Source organism: Trachypithecus francoisi, unplaced genomic scaffold (genome assembly GCF_009764315.1).
Source record: "Trachypithecus francoisi isolate TF-2019V2 unplaced genomic scaffold, Tfra_2.0 Lachesis_group7, whole genome shotgun sequence".
NCBI classification, from domain to species: domain Eukaryota; kingdom Metazoa; phylum Chordata; class Mammalia; order Primates; family Cercopithecidae; genus Trachypithecus; species Trachypithecus francoisi.
In genome coordinates, this window is record NW_022681472.1 from 22,588,717 (window position 1) to 22,605,736 (window position 17,020).

A 17,020-nucleotide genomic window follows, 5' to 3' on the forward strand; every position below is an offset into this window, starting at 1 on the left:
CCTTCTCTTTGCCAACTGAAAATATATGTGTGCCCTAAAAGAGGTTTTTTGTTTTGCAAGGTAAAGATTTTATTTTTGTATTTTATTTTGTGTGAATTACTTAGTCTTTGAAATACTCTGGGCATTGGCTTAGAGATACATAGTGTAAGTTACATGTGAATTCTAGTTTACTTTGTATCAAGTAAAAAAATTTGGCTTTCAGTAGTATTTAAGGCTGTAATGTCAGTTAAAGGAATTGTTTTTGTAGATGTATTGCATAGACTTTGTGTATAAGCTTCTTTCAGTGATGATTTATAATTTTGATAGTTTACTATATCTTTTTAATATGTAAAACTTTCATTTTGTTTAGAGAAAAAGATTTAGAACTCAGGGTCGCAGCATCTGGAGCACAAGACCCTGAGAAATCGGTAAGGGTTTCTGGCATCTTCTGATGTTTAATCTTTCATCAGATGATCCTCAAATGTGGTGGCAGGTGGGGATAGAGAATATTGAGAGAAAAAGAGAGTAGACCAATTTGAACAGTAATAAAATTAACTAAATTCTGTTCTCATAAAGTGTAAATTCTCTTAACTGTTATTTCCTTGACATAATTTTTCCTTTTTCATTTGTGTGTCATTTTTTAAAGTTTATTTTAAATTAGTTCTCTCTGCTTTGTTCACATGTACTATTCCATGGGAAAGTTATCTTGGTTAAATTTACAACTGATGTTAATACTTTTCTTGAATACATCTTGATCACTTACTTTTCTTATATTGGAATGATTTCTGAGAAAACTGAAGACTTTATTTTTTATTTTTTTATTTTTTGAGGCGGAGTCTCGCTCTGTCGCCCGGACTGGAGTGCAGTGGCCGGATCTCAGCTCACTGCAAGCTCCGCCTCCCGGGTTTACACCATTCTCCTGCCTCAGCCTCCCAAGTAGCTGGGACTACAGGCGCCCGCCACCTCGCCCGTCTAGTTTTTGTATTTTTAGTAGAGACAGGGTTTCACCGTGTTAGCCAGGATGGTCTCGATCTCCTGACCTGGTGATCCGCCCGCCTCGGCCTCCCCAAGTGCTGGGATTACAGGCTTGAGCCACCGTGCCCTGCCGAAGGCTTTTATTTTTAAAGCATTTTAGTAATTGTTACTTATTGTAACATTAGAGAGATAATAATCTTATTTTTACTTGAATTTTGCAATTCTCATCATTAAGTGGAATGAATTACATCATTGCAGTTAAGTAAGGAGGTAATTTATTGTTCTTACCACAATTTATTTTTTCTGTGTTTTTACCACAATTTATTTTTTCTGTAGTTGGTTATGTAGTATTTTATTTCTAATACAAGTCTTGTTTCATCTTTGAATGATGATTAAGACCTTTAATTTCATTAAAAAGCTCATTCTTAAAAAGGATGCAGCAACTTAAAATTATTTACCTGTAGGCAACTTTTGATTTGCTTTTACTTATGCCGAGAATATATCCTGTGGGTTATCTGTTTGGAAAAGTTTAATATTGCACCAGCATCACTCACAGTATGCTTCTAGGTTAACCTGAGAAATCATTCCGGATAAGATAACCATGGTAGAAAAAAAAGAAGATAAATTTCAAAGCTAAATATATTTTCTTTAATCAATCAAAAGTTTCCTTTTAAAAGGTGAGCTTTTTAAGGTAATATGTTGGCATGTTAAATTTTGTATTTATGGTTACAGTAGTGTATGACAGACCTTATTTATCTTTGAATTGAAGCTCCTATAGAGTGTCAAGTTGATTTATGAGAATAAATAAGTAATTAGGGGAAACAGGCCTTTATTTTTGGGTTTACTTTAGATATGCAGATCTTAGAAAAGGTTATATAAGTGATGTTCTAAAGCAGAGCTTAGCAAAGTGTGGCCTGTGGCCAAATTTGTTTGTTGCCTGTTTTCATAAAACAAAGTTTTGTTGCAGCACAGCCTTGCTCATTCGTTGACATACTGTTTGTGGCTACTTTAGCACTATGGCTGAGTCTGCTCCTTATGAAGAGACTATGTAGTCTTGCAAATCCTATTTACTGTCTAGCCCTTTACAGAAAGCATTTGCTGACCCTGTTTTACAGAATACTTTGTAACAGATAACAGAAATGGTGATTAGAGAAGTAGCCCAGTGTCCTAGTACATAGAAATAATACTACAGATATATTTAAAATTAATATCTGACTCTAGTCTTTGCTTAATTCTTTACTAATAGCGAGACCTTAGGTGGTATATTACTTCTCAGAGAACCTCAATTACCCATTTATAAAATAAGCATTAGATATTGAGAATCTGGCCAGGCGCAGAAGCTCACACCTGTAATTCCAGCACTCTGAGAGGCTGAGGCAGGCGGATCACTTGAGGCCAGGAGTTTGAGACCAGCTTGGCCAATGTGGCGAAACCCCCTTCTTTACAAAAATTAGCTGCGCGTGGTGGCAGGTGCCTGTAATCCCAGCTACTCTTGAGTCTGAGGCAGGAGAATTGCTTGAACTCGGGAGGTGGAAGTTGCTGTGACCTGAGATCATGCCATTGCATTCCAGCCTGGGCGACAGAGTGAGACTCTGTCTCAAAAGTAAATAAATAAATAAATAAATAGATATTCAGAGTCTTTTATAGCTGTAAAATTCCGTTATTCAATAAATAAATAAATAAATAAAAATAGATATTTGGAGTCTTTTATAGCTGTAAAATTCTGTTATTCTGTGACTGTCTTAAATACCTGCTGGGATAGGAGGTCTTTTGAAGTCCCTTCTGCCTTTAAACTTATGATTATATGTAACAAACAGATTTTTTTTCTTTGTTTTAGCCTGATAGACTAAAGCAGTTTAGTGTGGCACCAAGACACTTTGAAGAGATGATACCACCTGAAAGACCCAGAATAGCTTTCCAGACACCTCTCCCTCCTTTATCTGCCCCATCTGTCCCACCCATCCCATCAGTTCATTCCGTTCCTTCTCAAAATGAAGATTTGCGCAGTGGACTCAACAGCGCCTTTGGTGAAATGGTGTCTCCCAGGTGCTTGTTTAAATGTTTTGTGTTTGGGAATTAGGTAAGGTATTGCTATATTTTATGTTTAGAAGGATGTGCTGAAGTGGATAACGTTATTCTTCAGAGATTTTGTACAGTTAACAGTTTTGTGAAATAAGTTCTCTTGAAATTTCTTTTTTTCTCTGCTATTACAAAAATAAGGGAAATTCTTAAAACATTTTCTTGTTTAAAGATGATTTTGTATCTTTAGAATGAATTACTAAGTACATTTTAGTGTTTACTTGGTTTTAGGTCGTATTTTGGGATGTCTGTTTTTGATATCTTTTAACATATAAAAGTTGTACATTTTTTTCAATTTTGTTATTTCCACTTGGCAAACATTGAATTCTTCAATTTGTGCAGAAAAAGTTTCTAATGTGGCTCTTTTATACGTATAATTTTATTTTAGCTTCTGTTTCCTTCAGCTCATTCTCTGTGATTACTTATGGGCTGTGTAACTCAAATGCCTGAAATAAAAAGTGTTGAGATTATAAAACCTGTAGTTTAGGTATTGGGGTGAAGATTTGATTTCTATAGGTAAAAGGCTATAATAGAGTATACATAAAGAAAATTCTGTTGTTAACACTGATATTTTCTGGGCTATACTTTCTTCTTTGTAGGACCTGGGCTTATTTTTTGTTCACTGGTAGTGTATTAATTATAAAAATATTTAAATTTAGAGGTGTTTTTCTTAACTTTTTTGAACATTGATATTTTCTGAGCTATTTTATTTCAGTAGAAGTTGGTCTTTTAGTTACTAACCCACTGTAGAAGTGTGTTTACTGTACTTATCAGGGGCTTTGTGTTTTTCATCTGTTGGCTTCCTGACTCAAGAATAGGAGGGATTGGAATTGACAGAGCATTTTATGGTGGTCTCAGCATTGAATTAGGGATTGAAATGGTTGGCTTTCCTCTCTGGATTTTGGGCAAACCAAACCTTTGTTGAACTTCAGTTTTCTCATTTGTAAAAGTGGAGTAGTAGTATATTTTATTTCATATTTACAATTATAGGGTTGTGAGGATTAGCTTGTATAAATCTCTATAAAATTAGATTTAATGATAATGACAGCTCCCTTTCATGACAGTTATTTGACATTTTTGTTTATGTATCTTTGTTGTGAGGATAGTGTAAGGGTTAGACACATATTGAGTGGCTAGTAAATATGAAAGATATTCCCTACTGAAGATAACTTCAGGGCCTTCTTAGTTCTTTGGAATTATTTTGAAGTATATGACAAGGGAGAACCTGTTAAGATACATAGAACAGTGAGAACATTCTAGAATGCTGCCATCTCTTTCTATTCATTTAAAGGAATTTGCCTTTGCCATTTTTACTACTGAAAAATATTGCATTGGTGGAAATACAGAGATATTTCCTAATCAGTAATGAAGTGTTAATGTAGAGGTTTTCAGAAGTTTTAAATTTATGAAATACTAAAGACTATGTCAGGACTTTACTGTTGGTATTTAAGTTGCTTTTATTTTACTATTAAGAAATACACTCATTTCCTCAGTCAGACTGAACCATTTGTACTTACACTGTTTTGTAGCTCTTTGCCTTCTCTTTCTGGATTGTCCTTCCTCTAACACACACAAACTCACTCCAGTAGCATGGCTTAAGCGTTGCCTCTTCTGGAAAGCCTTACATGTGCTTTCTTCCTCTCCCTCATGTGGTTTAAATGTCCCTGGTCCTGTACCTATAGCACTCTGCGTTTTCTGGGCTATATTACTATTTAATTTAATTTGCTTGTACCTGACTGTAGTTTATTTTCATGTTACTCTTGAGGGATAGGGACCATGTCTGTCTTTATTTGATACTGGCACATTGAGCCTATTGGATATTAATTGATTGAATATTAAGCCAGGTTTTTGTCTTACATAAATGTACCTGAAATTGTGAAATCCTGTATTTGCTTTTTGAGTCATAATTTTTGATGAATGATTGGAGCAAGGTGGTGACTTTTTCTAAAGTAGTGATAGGATTTTCAGTACTGTTTTTGCAAAATAGTAATATATTGATTTAAAAAAAAAATTGCAATGAAACGTGAGAGGAATTTTTCATTTTTATTTTCATACAGGATTGCACCCCTGCCTCCACCTCCCCTACTACCACCTTTGGCTACTAACTATCGAACACCTTATGATGATGCATACTATTTTTATGGGGCCAGGAATACTTTGGATCCCAGTCTTGCTTATTGTAAGTTATCTATAGGGTAAGCATTTTCTCCCCCCTTGGCTCAATAAGGAAAATTGTTTTTTTGTGTAAATAAAAAATATCTAAATGAGAAAAGCACAGCTTTGCTTAATTCAGATGTTATATATTGACTTAATAAATGCCCTATTTTAAAGCCCAGTTACATTTTATAGTTACTTCCTTTTCATCTCTATTTAAGAAATAACGATTGTGTTTTCTTATGCTCTTCTTTGCTGACTTCTAACCCAGAGGGAAATATTGATGGTTTTCCCTAGGTAACATTTTGATTATGTACCTTTTTCTGGAGGAATAAATAAAATGTTATTAAATGGTTATTCTAAATAAACTTTTTTTTTCTTTTTTCTTTAAGATGGTTCAGGAATGATGGGCGTACAGCCTGCAGCTTATGTTAGTGCTCCTGTCACCCACCAACTAGCGCAACCTGTTGTGTAAGTGATTAGTTAAAAGAATAATTTTTTCCCCACTTTTATTTTGTAAAGATACATATAACCTAAAAGCCACCATCCTAACATTTTAAAGTATACTATTTAGTGGTATTTAATATTTTCATAATGTGCAACCATCACCACAGTCCATCTTCAGAACTCTTTTTGTCTTGTAAACTGAAACTCTATACCCATTAAATAATAATGGTGTACCTCCCCATTCCCCTACCCCATTCTCTGGTAACCACCATTCTATGTCTCTGATTTTGACTACTCCATGTACCTCATATTGAATGGAATCATACAGTGTTTATCTTTTTGTGACTGACTTATTTCACTTTGCGTAATGTCCTCAAGGTTTATCCGTCTTTTAGCATATTTCAGAATTTCTTTCCTTTTTAAGGCTGAATTATAATCCATTGTAATTGTATACATTTTGCTTATCTGAAATCTATCCATTTATCCATTCGTGGACACTTTGGGTTGCTTCCACGTTTTGACTATTTGTGAATAATGCTGCTGTGAACATGAGTTTACAAATATCTCTTTGAAATCTCGTTTTCAAGTTTTTTGGGTCTGTACCCAGAGCTGGAATTGCTGGGTCATATAGAAATTCTATGTTTAATTTTTTGAAGAACTACCGTACTGTTTTCCACAATTGCTATACTTTTTTATATTCTCACCAATAGGACACAAGGGTTCCAATTTCTCCATGTCTTTGCCAATACTATTTTCTTTTTCTGTTTTTATAGTAACCATTCTAATGAGTATAAGATGGTATTTCATTGTAGTTTTAATTTGCATTTCCCTAATGATTAGTGAGGTTGAGCATCTTTTTCATATGCTTATTGGCCATTTGTGTATCTTCTTTGGAGAAATGTCTTTTCAAGTACTTTGCCCATTTTTTAATTAGGTTGTTTGTTTTTTGTTGTTGAGCTTTTAGAGTCCTCCATATTACCTGGTTATTAATACTATGTCAGGTATTTGATTTGGAAATATTTGCTCCCATTCTGTGTCGATATTGCCTTTTGATGCACAAAATTCTTAAATTTTCATAGAGTCCAGTTCGTCTATTTTTATTATTGTTGCCTATGCCTTTGGTGTCGTGTGAGAAATCATTGCCAAATCCAACATCCTGAAGCTTTTGCCCTATGTTTTCTTGTGAGAGTTTTATAATTTTAGGTCTTATGTTTGAGTCATTTTGAGTTAAATTTTTTATGGTATTGCATAAGGGTTTGTCTTAGTTATTTTGTAAGTGGATATTCAGTTTTCTTAGCACCATTTGTTGGAAAGACTATCCTTTCTGCATTGAGAGATAACTGGCATTCTTGTTGAAAATCATTGGACCAAATATACGAGAGTTTATTTCTGGGCTATTTATCCTTTTCCCTTGGTGTGTATGTCTTCCTTTATCCCAGTACCTTAGTGTTTTGATTACTGTTGCTTTGAATGTTTTGAAATCAGAAAATGTGAGTCCTCTATCTTTGTTCTTTTTCAATATTGTTTTGGCTATTTTGGATTCCTGGAGATTCTGTATGAATTATAGGATGAGTTTTTCTATTTCTGCAAAAAAGTCATTGTGATTTTGGTAGTGAGTGTATTGAATCTTTGGGTAGTTTTGACATTTTAACAGTGTCATGTCTTCTGATCCGTGAACATAAGATATATGTCCATTTATTTATGTCTTTTAAAATTTCTTTCAGCAATATTTCGTCGTTTTCATTGTATGGGTATATGTCTTTCACTTCTTTAGTTAATTCCTAAGTATTTTATTCTTTTTGCTGCTTTCATAAATGGAATTCCTTTCATAATTTTCTTTTCAAATTGTTCATTGTTAGTGTATAGAAATGCAGCTGATTTTTGGGTGTTGACTTCTATCCTGTTAATTCACTGAATTCATTTATTTTAATAGTTTTGTTGTAGAATCTAGGATTTTCTGCAAATAAGATGATAACATCTGTGAACAGAGATAATTTTACTTTTTCTTTCTGATTTGGATAGTTTTTATTTTTATTTTTATTTTTTGAGACAGAATCTTACCCCGTCACCCAGGCTGGTGTGCAATGGTGCGATCTTGGCTTACTGCAACCTCCGCCTCCTGGGTTCAAGTGATTCTCCTGGCTCAGCCTCCTGAGTAACTAGGGTTAAAGGCGTGCACCACTATGCCTGGCTAATTTTTTGTATCTTTAGTAGAGATGGGGTTTCACCATGCTGGCCAGGCTGGTCTTGAATTCCTGACCTTGTGATCCGCCCACCTCAGCCTCCCAAAGTCCTGGGATTACAGGTGTGAGCCACCACGTCTGGCCCCTTATTTTTCTTTCTTAATTATTTTCTTAATTATCCTGACTAGAGATTCCAGTACTATGTTTAATAGAAATGGCTAAAGTGGGCATCCCTGCCTTGTTCCTGATCTTAGAGGAAAAGTCTTCCACTGTTGTGTATGATGTTTGCTGTGGGTTTTTCATATATGGCTTTTATTATGTTGAGGTGATTTCATTCTGTTCCTAGTTTGTTGAGTTTTAACGATTCAAGTGTTAAATTTTGTTACATGGTTTTCTGTATTGAGATGATCATGTTATTTTTTCCCCTTTATTCTTTTAATGTGGTATATTGACTTTTTTTTTATGTTTAACCATAACCATCCTTGTTTTCCAGGAATAAATTCCACTTAGTCATGGTGTATAATTATTTTAATATGCTGCTGGATTTGGTTTGCTACTATTTTGTTAAGGAGTTTTGCATCAGTGTTCATATGTGATCTTGTTGTAGTTTCCTTATGGTGTCTTTTTCTGGCTTTGGTATAAGCATAATGCTGGGCTTATAGAAGGAATTAGGAAGTGTTCCCTCCTCTTTGAACTTTTTGAAAAAGTTTGAGAAGGGTTGATATTAGTTCTTCTTAAAATGTTTGATAGAATTCACCAGTGAAACCATAAGGTACAGGGCTTTTCTTTGTTGGGCGATTATTGATTACAGATTCAGTCTCTTTAGTAACTAGTTATAGGTCTATTCAGATTTTCTTTTTCTTCATGATTTAGTCTTGATAGGCTTTTATTTCTAGGAATATGTCCATCTCATCTAGGTTGTCCAATTTGTTGACATATAATTGTTGATAATATTCCCTTACAGTCCTTTCTTATTTTCAGAAGATTAATAGTGATGTCCCTTTGTGAATTTCTGATTATATTTTATTTTTTATATTTACGTATTTATTTTTCTGATCTCATTCTTCCCATCATAGAATTCCTGATTTTAATAGAAGATGCAGAGCCTTCTTGTTGTTCAGTGTAGCTAAACATTTGTCAATCTTGTTGGTTTTTTCAAATAACAAACTGTTGGTTTGGTTGATTTTTTTTTTTTTTTTCTGTTGTTATTCTAGTTTCCATTTCATTGATTTCTGCTGTAATCTTTTAAATTTCCTCCCTTCTGCTTACTTTGGGTTCCGTTTGCTCTCATTTTTCTGGTTTCTAGAGATGAAAATCTAGATTATTGATTTGGTATCTTTCCCTTTGTTTGGTATATATACTTAACAACTATAAGCTTTCCTCTTAGTACTGTTTTAGCTACATCCTTTAAGTTTTGATATGTTGTCTTTTCACTTTCATTACTCTCGAAATATTTTCCAATTAAAAAAAATTTCTTCATCAACCTGTTGGTTATTTTGAAATGTGTTGTTTAATTTCCACGTAATGTGAATTTCCCAAATACCCTTCTGTTACTCATGTCTAATATAATTACGTTGCAGTTGGAGAACAAACTTTGTATGATTTCATTCAGTCCTTTTTAATTTATTGAGACTTATTTTAAGACCTAACGTAGTCTGTCCTGGAGAATGTTCCACATGCACTTGAGAAGAATGTGTATTATCCTGTTGGTGAGTGTATTATTCTGTAAGTGTCTCTTAGATCTGGTTGGTTTATAGTGTTATTTCTTGTATTTCCTTGTTGATCTTCTGTGTAGTTGTTCTGTTATTAAAAGTGAAGTATTTAATCTCCAATCGTTACTTTGTGTGTGTGTATGTTCTAATATAGAGTCTTGCTGTGTGTGTGTGTGTGTGTATTCTGATATACAGTCTTGCTCTGTTGCCCAAGCTGGAATATAGTTGTGAGACCATAGTTTGCTGTAGCCTCAACCTCCTGGGCTCAAGCAATCCTCCTACCCCAGCCTCCTGAGCAGCTAGGACTACAGCCGTGTGCCATTGCGCCTGACTGATTTGTTTATTTTTTGTGGAAACAGGGTCTCCCTGTGTTGCCCAGTGTGATCTTGAACGCCTGGCCTCAAGCGATCCTCTTGCCTCAGCCTCCCAAAGTACGAGGAATACAGCCATGAGCCACCACACCCGAACTCCAACTATTATTCTTGACTTGTCTGTTTTTCTCTTCAATTCTGTCAGTTTTTGTTTCATTTCTTAGGTCTCTCTTTATATGCATATGTTTATAATTGTGTCTTACCGAAGATTTGACCGTTTTATTAGTATCAGAGAGTCTTCTGTGTCTCTGCTAATAGTTTTTTTTGTCATAAAGTGCTTTTAGTTCTAATATAAATGTTGCTTTTCTGGTTCTCTTTTAGTACTGTTTGCATGGTGTATGATTTTTCGTATTTACCCTCAATTTATTTGTGTCTTTGAATCTATACAGATGTCTCTATATAGACAGAATGCAGTTACTTCCTGGTTTTTATGTTTGCCATTTTGCAATTTTTTTCTATATGTCTTATGTCTTTTTGTTCCTTTAATCCTTTAATCCTCCTTTATTACCTTCTTTTTCTTCTTCCCTTTTTTTTTTGTTTTTTTTTTTTGTTTTTTTTAGAGACAGGGTCTCATTCTCTCGTCCAGGCTGGAGTGCAGTGGTGTGATCACACAGCTTACTACAACCTCAAACTCCTGGGCTCAAGCAATCCTTCCACTCCAACCTCCCAAGGAGCTGGAACTACAGGCACATGCCACTACGCCTGGCTAAATATTTGTATATTTTGTAGAGATGGGATTTTGCCATGTTTCCTAGTCTGGTCTCAAACTTCTGGCTCAAGTGATCCCAGCCCCACAAAGTGTGGGGATTACAGGCATGAGCCACCGTGGCCAACCTCTTTTTCTTTTTTTTTAGATGGAGTCTTGCTGTTGCTCAGGCTGGAGTGCAGTGGTGCATTCTCGGCTCACTGCAAGCCCCACCTCCCGGGTTCATGCTATTTTCCCGCTTCAGCCTCCCGAGTAGCTGGGACTTCAAGTGCCTGCCGCCACGCCCGGCTAATTTGTTTTTGTATTTTTAGTAGAGACGGGGTTTCACCATGTTAGCCAGGGTGGTCTTGATCTCCTGACCTCATGATCCGCCCGCCTTGGCCTCCGAAAGTGATGGGATTATAGGCATAAGCCACTGCACCCGGCCTATTAGTTTCTTTTATGTTAAATATTTAATAACATTCAATTTTGATTTTTGTTGTTGTTGTTGTTTGCATAATTTTGAGTTTTTTTGTGGTTTCCCTACAGATTAAAATTAATATCTTAATTTAAAATAAATGAGTTTAGATTAAGGGCAACTTAATTTCAATGGTACACAAACCTTTTCTCTAATATAAGGTCATTCCTTTTCTCTACTTGATGCTGTTGTTGTCATACAAATCACACTATTATACATTTAAGTCTCTCAACACAGTTTTATAATTATTGCCTTATGCAATTGTCTTTTATTTATTAATTTATTTTTTGAGACAGGGTCTCACTGTTGCACAGGCCGGAGTGCAGTGGCATGATCATAGCTCACTGTAGCCTCGAACTCCTGGACTCAAACAATCTTCCCACCTTAGCCTCCTCAATAGCTGGGACTACAGGTGTATAACACCAATGCCCAGCTAATTAAAAAAAAAATTTTTTTTTTGTTGTGTTTTGGAGATAGGATCTCGCTGTATCACCCAGGCTGGAGTGCAGTGGCATGATCGTAGCTCACTGCAGCGTCAAACTCCTGGGTTCAAGGGATCCTCCCACCTTAGGCTCCCAAGTAGCTTCTACTCCCACTACGCCTAGCTAATTTTTTATTTTTTAAGTTTTTTGTAGAGACAGGCATCTCTCTATGTGTCCCAGGCTGGTCATGAACTCCTGGCCTCAAACCACTTCGTCTCCCAAAGTGCTAGGATTATAGATGTGAGCCATTGTGCCCATCTGTAGTTATCTTTTAAATCAAATAGAGAAGAATAAAGTTACACACGTCTTTACATTTGTAATATCTTTTATATTTGCCTATGTAATTGTCTTTACTGGCGTTGTTTGTGCTTACTTCAATTGCTGTCAAGTGTTCTTTCATTTCAAGCTGAAGGACTCCCTTCAGTGTTTCTTATAGAACAGGTTTCTTAGTGATGACTTCTCTGAATTGTATTTAATAATATCTTAATTTAGCTTTCATTTTTGAAGGATAATTTTGATGGTATGGAATTGTATTGGTTGGCATTCTTTATCTTTTAACACAATATGGCATCCCCTAGCCTTTATGGTTTCTGATAAGCTGCTAATCTTACTGAGGATTCCTTGTATGTGATGAATGGTTATGCTCTTGCTTTCAGGATTTCTCTTTGTCTTTATCTTTCAACTGTTTGACTGTATAGGTGTGGATCTCTTTGAGTTTTTCTTACTTGGAGTTTGATGAGCTTATTGGATCTGTAGATAATATTTTTCATCAAATTTGGGATATTTTTGCCCATTATTTTTTCCAACATTCTTTGTGTCCCTTTCTCTGTGTCTTCTCTTCCTGAGACCCCCATTGGTACACATGATTGTGTGTCACGGAATATCCAAAGCTTCGTTCATTTTTCTTCAGTCTTTTTCTTTCTGTTCTAGCCTGGGTAATCTCAATTGACCTGTCTTCAGGTTCACTGATTGTTTCTTCTGCCTGCTCAGATGTGCTCTTGGCTCCCTTTTCTTTACAGTTATATTTTTCAGCTCTATCATTTTCATTTGGTTCTTTTACAAGTAATTTCTGTCTCTTTGTTGTTAATTTTATTTGGTAAACATTGTTTTCACAATTTAATTCTTTTTTTTTTTTATTATACTTTAAGTTCTAGGGTACATGTGCATAACGTGCAGGTCTGTTACATATGTATACTTGTGCCATGTTGGTGTGCTGCACCCATCAACTTGTCAGCACCCATCAATTCATCATTTATATCAGGTATAACTCCCAATGCAATCCCTCCCCCCTCCCCCCTCCCCATGATAGGCCCCAGTGTGTGATGTTCCCCTTCCTGAGTCCAAGTGATCTCATTGTTCAGTTCCCACCTATGAGTGAGAACATTGTTTGGTTTTCTCTTCTTGTGATAGTTTGCTAAGAATGATGGTTTCCAGCTGCATCCATGTCCCTACAAAGGACGCAAACTCATCCTTTTTTATGGCTGCATAGTATTCCATGGTGTATATGTGCCACATTTTCTGAATCCAGTCTGTCACAGATGGACATTTGGGTTGATTCCAAGTCTTTGCTATTGTGAATAGTGCCACAATAAACATACGTGTGCATGTGTCTTTATAGCAGCATGATTTATAATCTTTTGGGTATATACCCAGTAGTGGGATGGCTGGGTCATATGGTACATCTAGTTCTAGATCCTTGAGGAATCGCCATACTGTTTTCCATAATGGTTGAACTAGTTTACAATCCCACCAACAGTGTAAAAGTGTTCCTATTTCTCCACATCCTCTCCAACACCTGTTGTTTCCTGATTTTTTAATGATTGCCATTCTAACTGGTGTGAGATGGTATCTCATTGTGGTTTTGATTTGCATTTCTCTGATGGCGAGTGATGATGAGCATTTTTTCATGTGTCTGTTGGCTGTATGAATGTCTTCTTTTGAGAAATGTCTGTTCATATCCTTTGCCCACTTTTTGATGGGGTTGTTTGTTTTTTTCTTGTATATTTGTTTGAGTTCTTTGTAGATTCTGGATATTAGCCCTTTGTCAGATGAGTAGATTGCAAAAATTTTCTCCCATTCTGTAGGTTGCCTGTTCACTCTGATGGTAGTTTCTTTTGCTGTGCAGAAGCTCTTTAGTTTAATTAGATCCCATTTGTCAATTTTGGCTTTTGCTGCCGTTGCTTTTGGTGTTTTAGACATGAAGTCCTTGCCCATGCCTATGTCCTGAATGGTATTACCTAGGTTTTCTTCTAGGGTTTTTATGGTATTAGGTCTAACATTTAAGTCTCCAATCCATCTTGAATTAATCTTCGTATAAGGAGTAAGGAAAGGATCCAGTTTCAGCTTTCTACTTATGGCTAGCCAATTTTCCCAGCACCATTTATTAAATAGGGAATCCTTTCCCCATTTCTTGTTTCTCTCAGGTTTGTCAAAGATCAGATGGCTGTAAGAGTCCTCAGAAATAATACCACACATCTACAGCCATCTGATCTTTGACAAACCTGAGAAATTTAATTCTTTTTTTGAGACAGAGTTTCACTCTTGTTGCCCAGGCTGGAGTGCAGTGGTGCAATCTTGGCTCCCTGCAACCTCTGCCTCCCAGGTTCAAGTGATTGTCCTGCCTCAGCCTCCCGAGTAGCTGGGATTACAGGTATGCGCCACCAGGCCTGGCCAATTTTGTATTTTTACTAGAGACAGGGTTTCGCTATGTTGGTCAGGCTGGTCTCCAACTCCTGACCTCAGGTGATCTGCCCACCTCGGCCTCTCAAAGTGCTGGGATTACAGGCGTGAGCCACTGTGCCCAGCCACTTTATTTCTTTAGACTTTTTTTTTAGTTCTTTCAACATATTTCTAGTAACTGAATAAAAATCTTTGTTGATTAAATACAAGGCATGGTATTCCTCTGAAATTTTCTCTTGACTTCTTTTTTCACTGTATGTATGGCTTATAATTCTCTGTTTCTTTGCAAGTGTCATAATTTTTTTTGTGAAAACTGAACATTTAGGAAACATAGTGTGGCAACTGTGGAAATTAGATTCTCCTCCTTGTGGTTTGTTGTTGTTGCTGTTTTCTAAGTACCCTTTGTAAAGTGTGTATTCTTTGTCATATGTGACCACTGAAGTCTCTGTTAGGATAGCTTAATAGTTCATGACTAGACTGAGATTTCTTTAAAAGCATTGACCCAATAAACCTCCCAGCCTATGCCAGCTGGTTCTGTGTGCGTTGCTGGGACATGCTTTTAGCTTTCACATCCCACTTGCACAGGGCCTCAATGCCAGCCAGAAATGAGAGGTGTTCTCAGAGCTTCCTCAGGCATCCATATAATTGCACATGCATGTGGGTTTCTAAATTCTCAGGAATGTGTTGGAGTTTTTCAAGGCCCCATGGGCATGTTATTTCCCAGATTTTTCTTTTAATTTTATTGTTCAGTTTTTCGCTTGCTCTGGCTGGTATCACTGTTTTAGATAGCTATGATGTTAAGTAATTACTGCTGATTGTTTTATACAAAACCCCAGGATAGAGAGCTCTGAGTCTGGTAAAAATAAAGATAGACCCTGTGAATGGGGCTTTTCCTGGGAGCTGCCAGACAGGTCAAAAGTGAGATTTTTCTAGAGATTGGATTTTTGGGGAATTCCAGACCTATTCTACCTGTCCAGTGGATACTAGATTACTGGTTTTCACAGCAACTGTCTTTGGGCAGCGTTTAGATTTTAAGTTTATGATAGAACTAAGGAGAAATTGAAAGGTAAAGGGCAAGTTCAAATGCCACAAAGTTTATTTTTCTTACTGAAAATCAACCTTAACATAAAAACAAAAACTCTCCTTGGATTGTTCAAAGCCTTCCATGAATTTCCAAATTACTTAGCTCAGGCTGCTATAACAAAATATCATAGACTGGGTGGCTTAAACAACAGACATTTTTCCTTGGTTTTGGAGACATAGAAGTCCAGGATAAAGGTGTCAGCAGATTTGGTGCCTGGTGAGGGCCCTTTTCCTGACTTTGTCATTGTATCCTCACATGGTAGAGAGAACAAGGTCTCTGGTCTTTCCCCCACTCCATTTCACCCCTCCCCATTTTTTCTTTTATTTTTGAGACGGAGTCTCGCTCTGTCGCCCAGGCTGGAGTGCAGTGACGCCATCTCAGCTCACTGCAAGCTCCGCCTCCCGGGTTTACGCCATTCTCCTGCCTCAGCCTCCCGAGTAGCTGGGACTACAGGCGCCCACCACCTCGCCCGGCTAGTTTTTTGTATTTTTCAGTAGAGACGGGGTTTCACCGTGTTAGCCAGGATGGTCTCGATCTCCTGACCTCGTGATCCGCCCATCTCGGCCTCCCAAAGTGCTGGGATTACAGGCTTGAGCCACCGCGCCCGGCCCCCATTTTTTCTTAAGTACACTTAATCTTGTCACGAGGACTGTACCCTCCTAATCTCATCTAAACCTAATTACCTCTCATAGTCCCCAGCTCCAAATACCGTCAGAATAGTACACAGGGCTTTGATATAAGAACACAATTCAGTACATGGCACCAGAATTATTAAAAAGTTGGTTTTGACAATTTTGACTTGTGTTCTCATTGCTTTAACGGAGTAGCAGGTTTTCTTAAAGTTCTTACTCTGCCATTCTAGAAGTGCTTTCTATAAACAAACAGTTTTATAACATTTTCATCCTTCCAATAAGATCCCTCATGCCCATTTATAGTTAATCCTAATTCCCATCCTCAGTATAGTTGTTTATAAGTTCTTTTCTGTTAAATTTTTCTGAAGGCCACATTAAAAAGTATAAACTTGTTATAAAAGTTAGATAACTGAGTGACCAGCTGAATTATCTTACAAACCAATGACTTTCAAATATCTGTTTGTTTCCAAGCATTTTAGCATGAGAGGTGGAAGGAACCTGTGACTCTGTGAGCTATTTTGATGTACACACAATCCATCTTCTTTCCATTGACTTCATTAATTTAGCACGCTTTAGTTTTTGTATCATTTGAGAGGATGGTAAAGATTTTGATTAGCTTTAGTCTTTCATAAAGATGGGTGTGTTATTATATTTCTAGGGTAGCCACTAAAAGTATAGGAACAAAAGGTACAACTTACTACAGTAATAGAGGAAAAAATTCAAAAAAGAAGAACCAAAATAGAATTGGGAAATTGTTTGTTTTATTAACTGTCTGATCTTTTTCAACTTTGGTGATGGAATAAGTTAAGAATTTGTTGGCCGGGTGCAGTGGCTCATGTTTGTAATCCCAGCACTTTGGGAGACCAAGGTGGGTGGATCACCTGAGGTCAGGAGTTCAAAACCAGCCTGGTCAGCATGGTGAAACCCCATCTCAGATTAACTGGGCGTGGTGGCACATGCCTGTAGTTCCAGCTACTCGGGAGACTGAGACAGGAGAATCACTTGAACCTGAAAGGCGGAGGTTTCAGTGAGCCAAGATCACGCCTCTGCACTCCAGCCTGGGTGACTAGAGCGAGACGC

At 36.7% G+C, this 17,020-nt stretch overlaps 1 protein-coding gene across 24 annotated transcripts in view; it reads left to right on the forward strand.

The window, feature by feature from the left end:
• The window catches only part of CSPP1 (centrosome and spindle pole associated protein 1), a 135,166-nt gene that overhangs the window by 52,396 nt on the left and 65,750 nt on the right, over positions 1-17,020 (forward strand). For 23 of the 24 annotated variants that reach the window (XR_004435163.1, XM_033202259.1, XM_033202257.1 and 20 more), the window contains 4 exons: positions 350-407; positions 2,792-3,000; positions 5,091-5,212; positions 5,580-5,658. Coding sequence is in view for 23 of the 24 variants with exons in the window: in XM_033202259.1 (XP_033058150.1) it covers positions 350-407; positions 2,792-3,000; positions 5,091-5,212; positions 5,580-5,658 (468 nt within the window). In the remaining variant the exon portion in view is untranslated. The remainder of the gene's footprint in view (positions 1-349; positions 408-2,791; positions 3,001-5,090; positions 5,213-5,579; positions 5,659-17,020) is intronic. The other variant, XM_033202276.1, reaches the window with a different exon arrangement.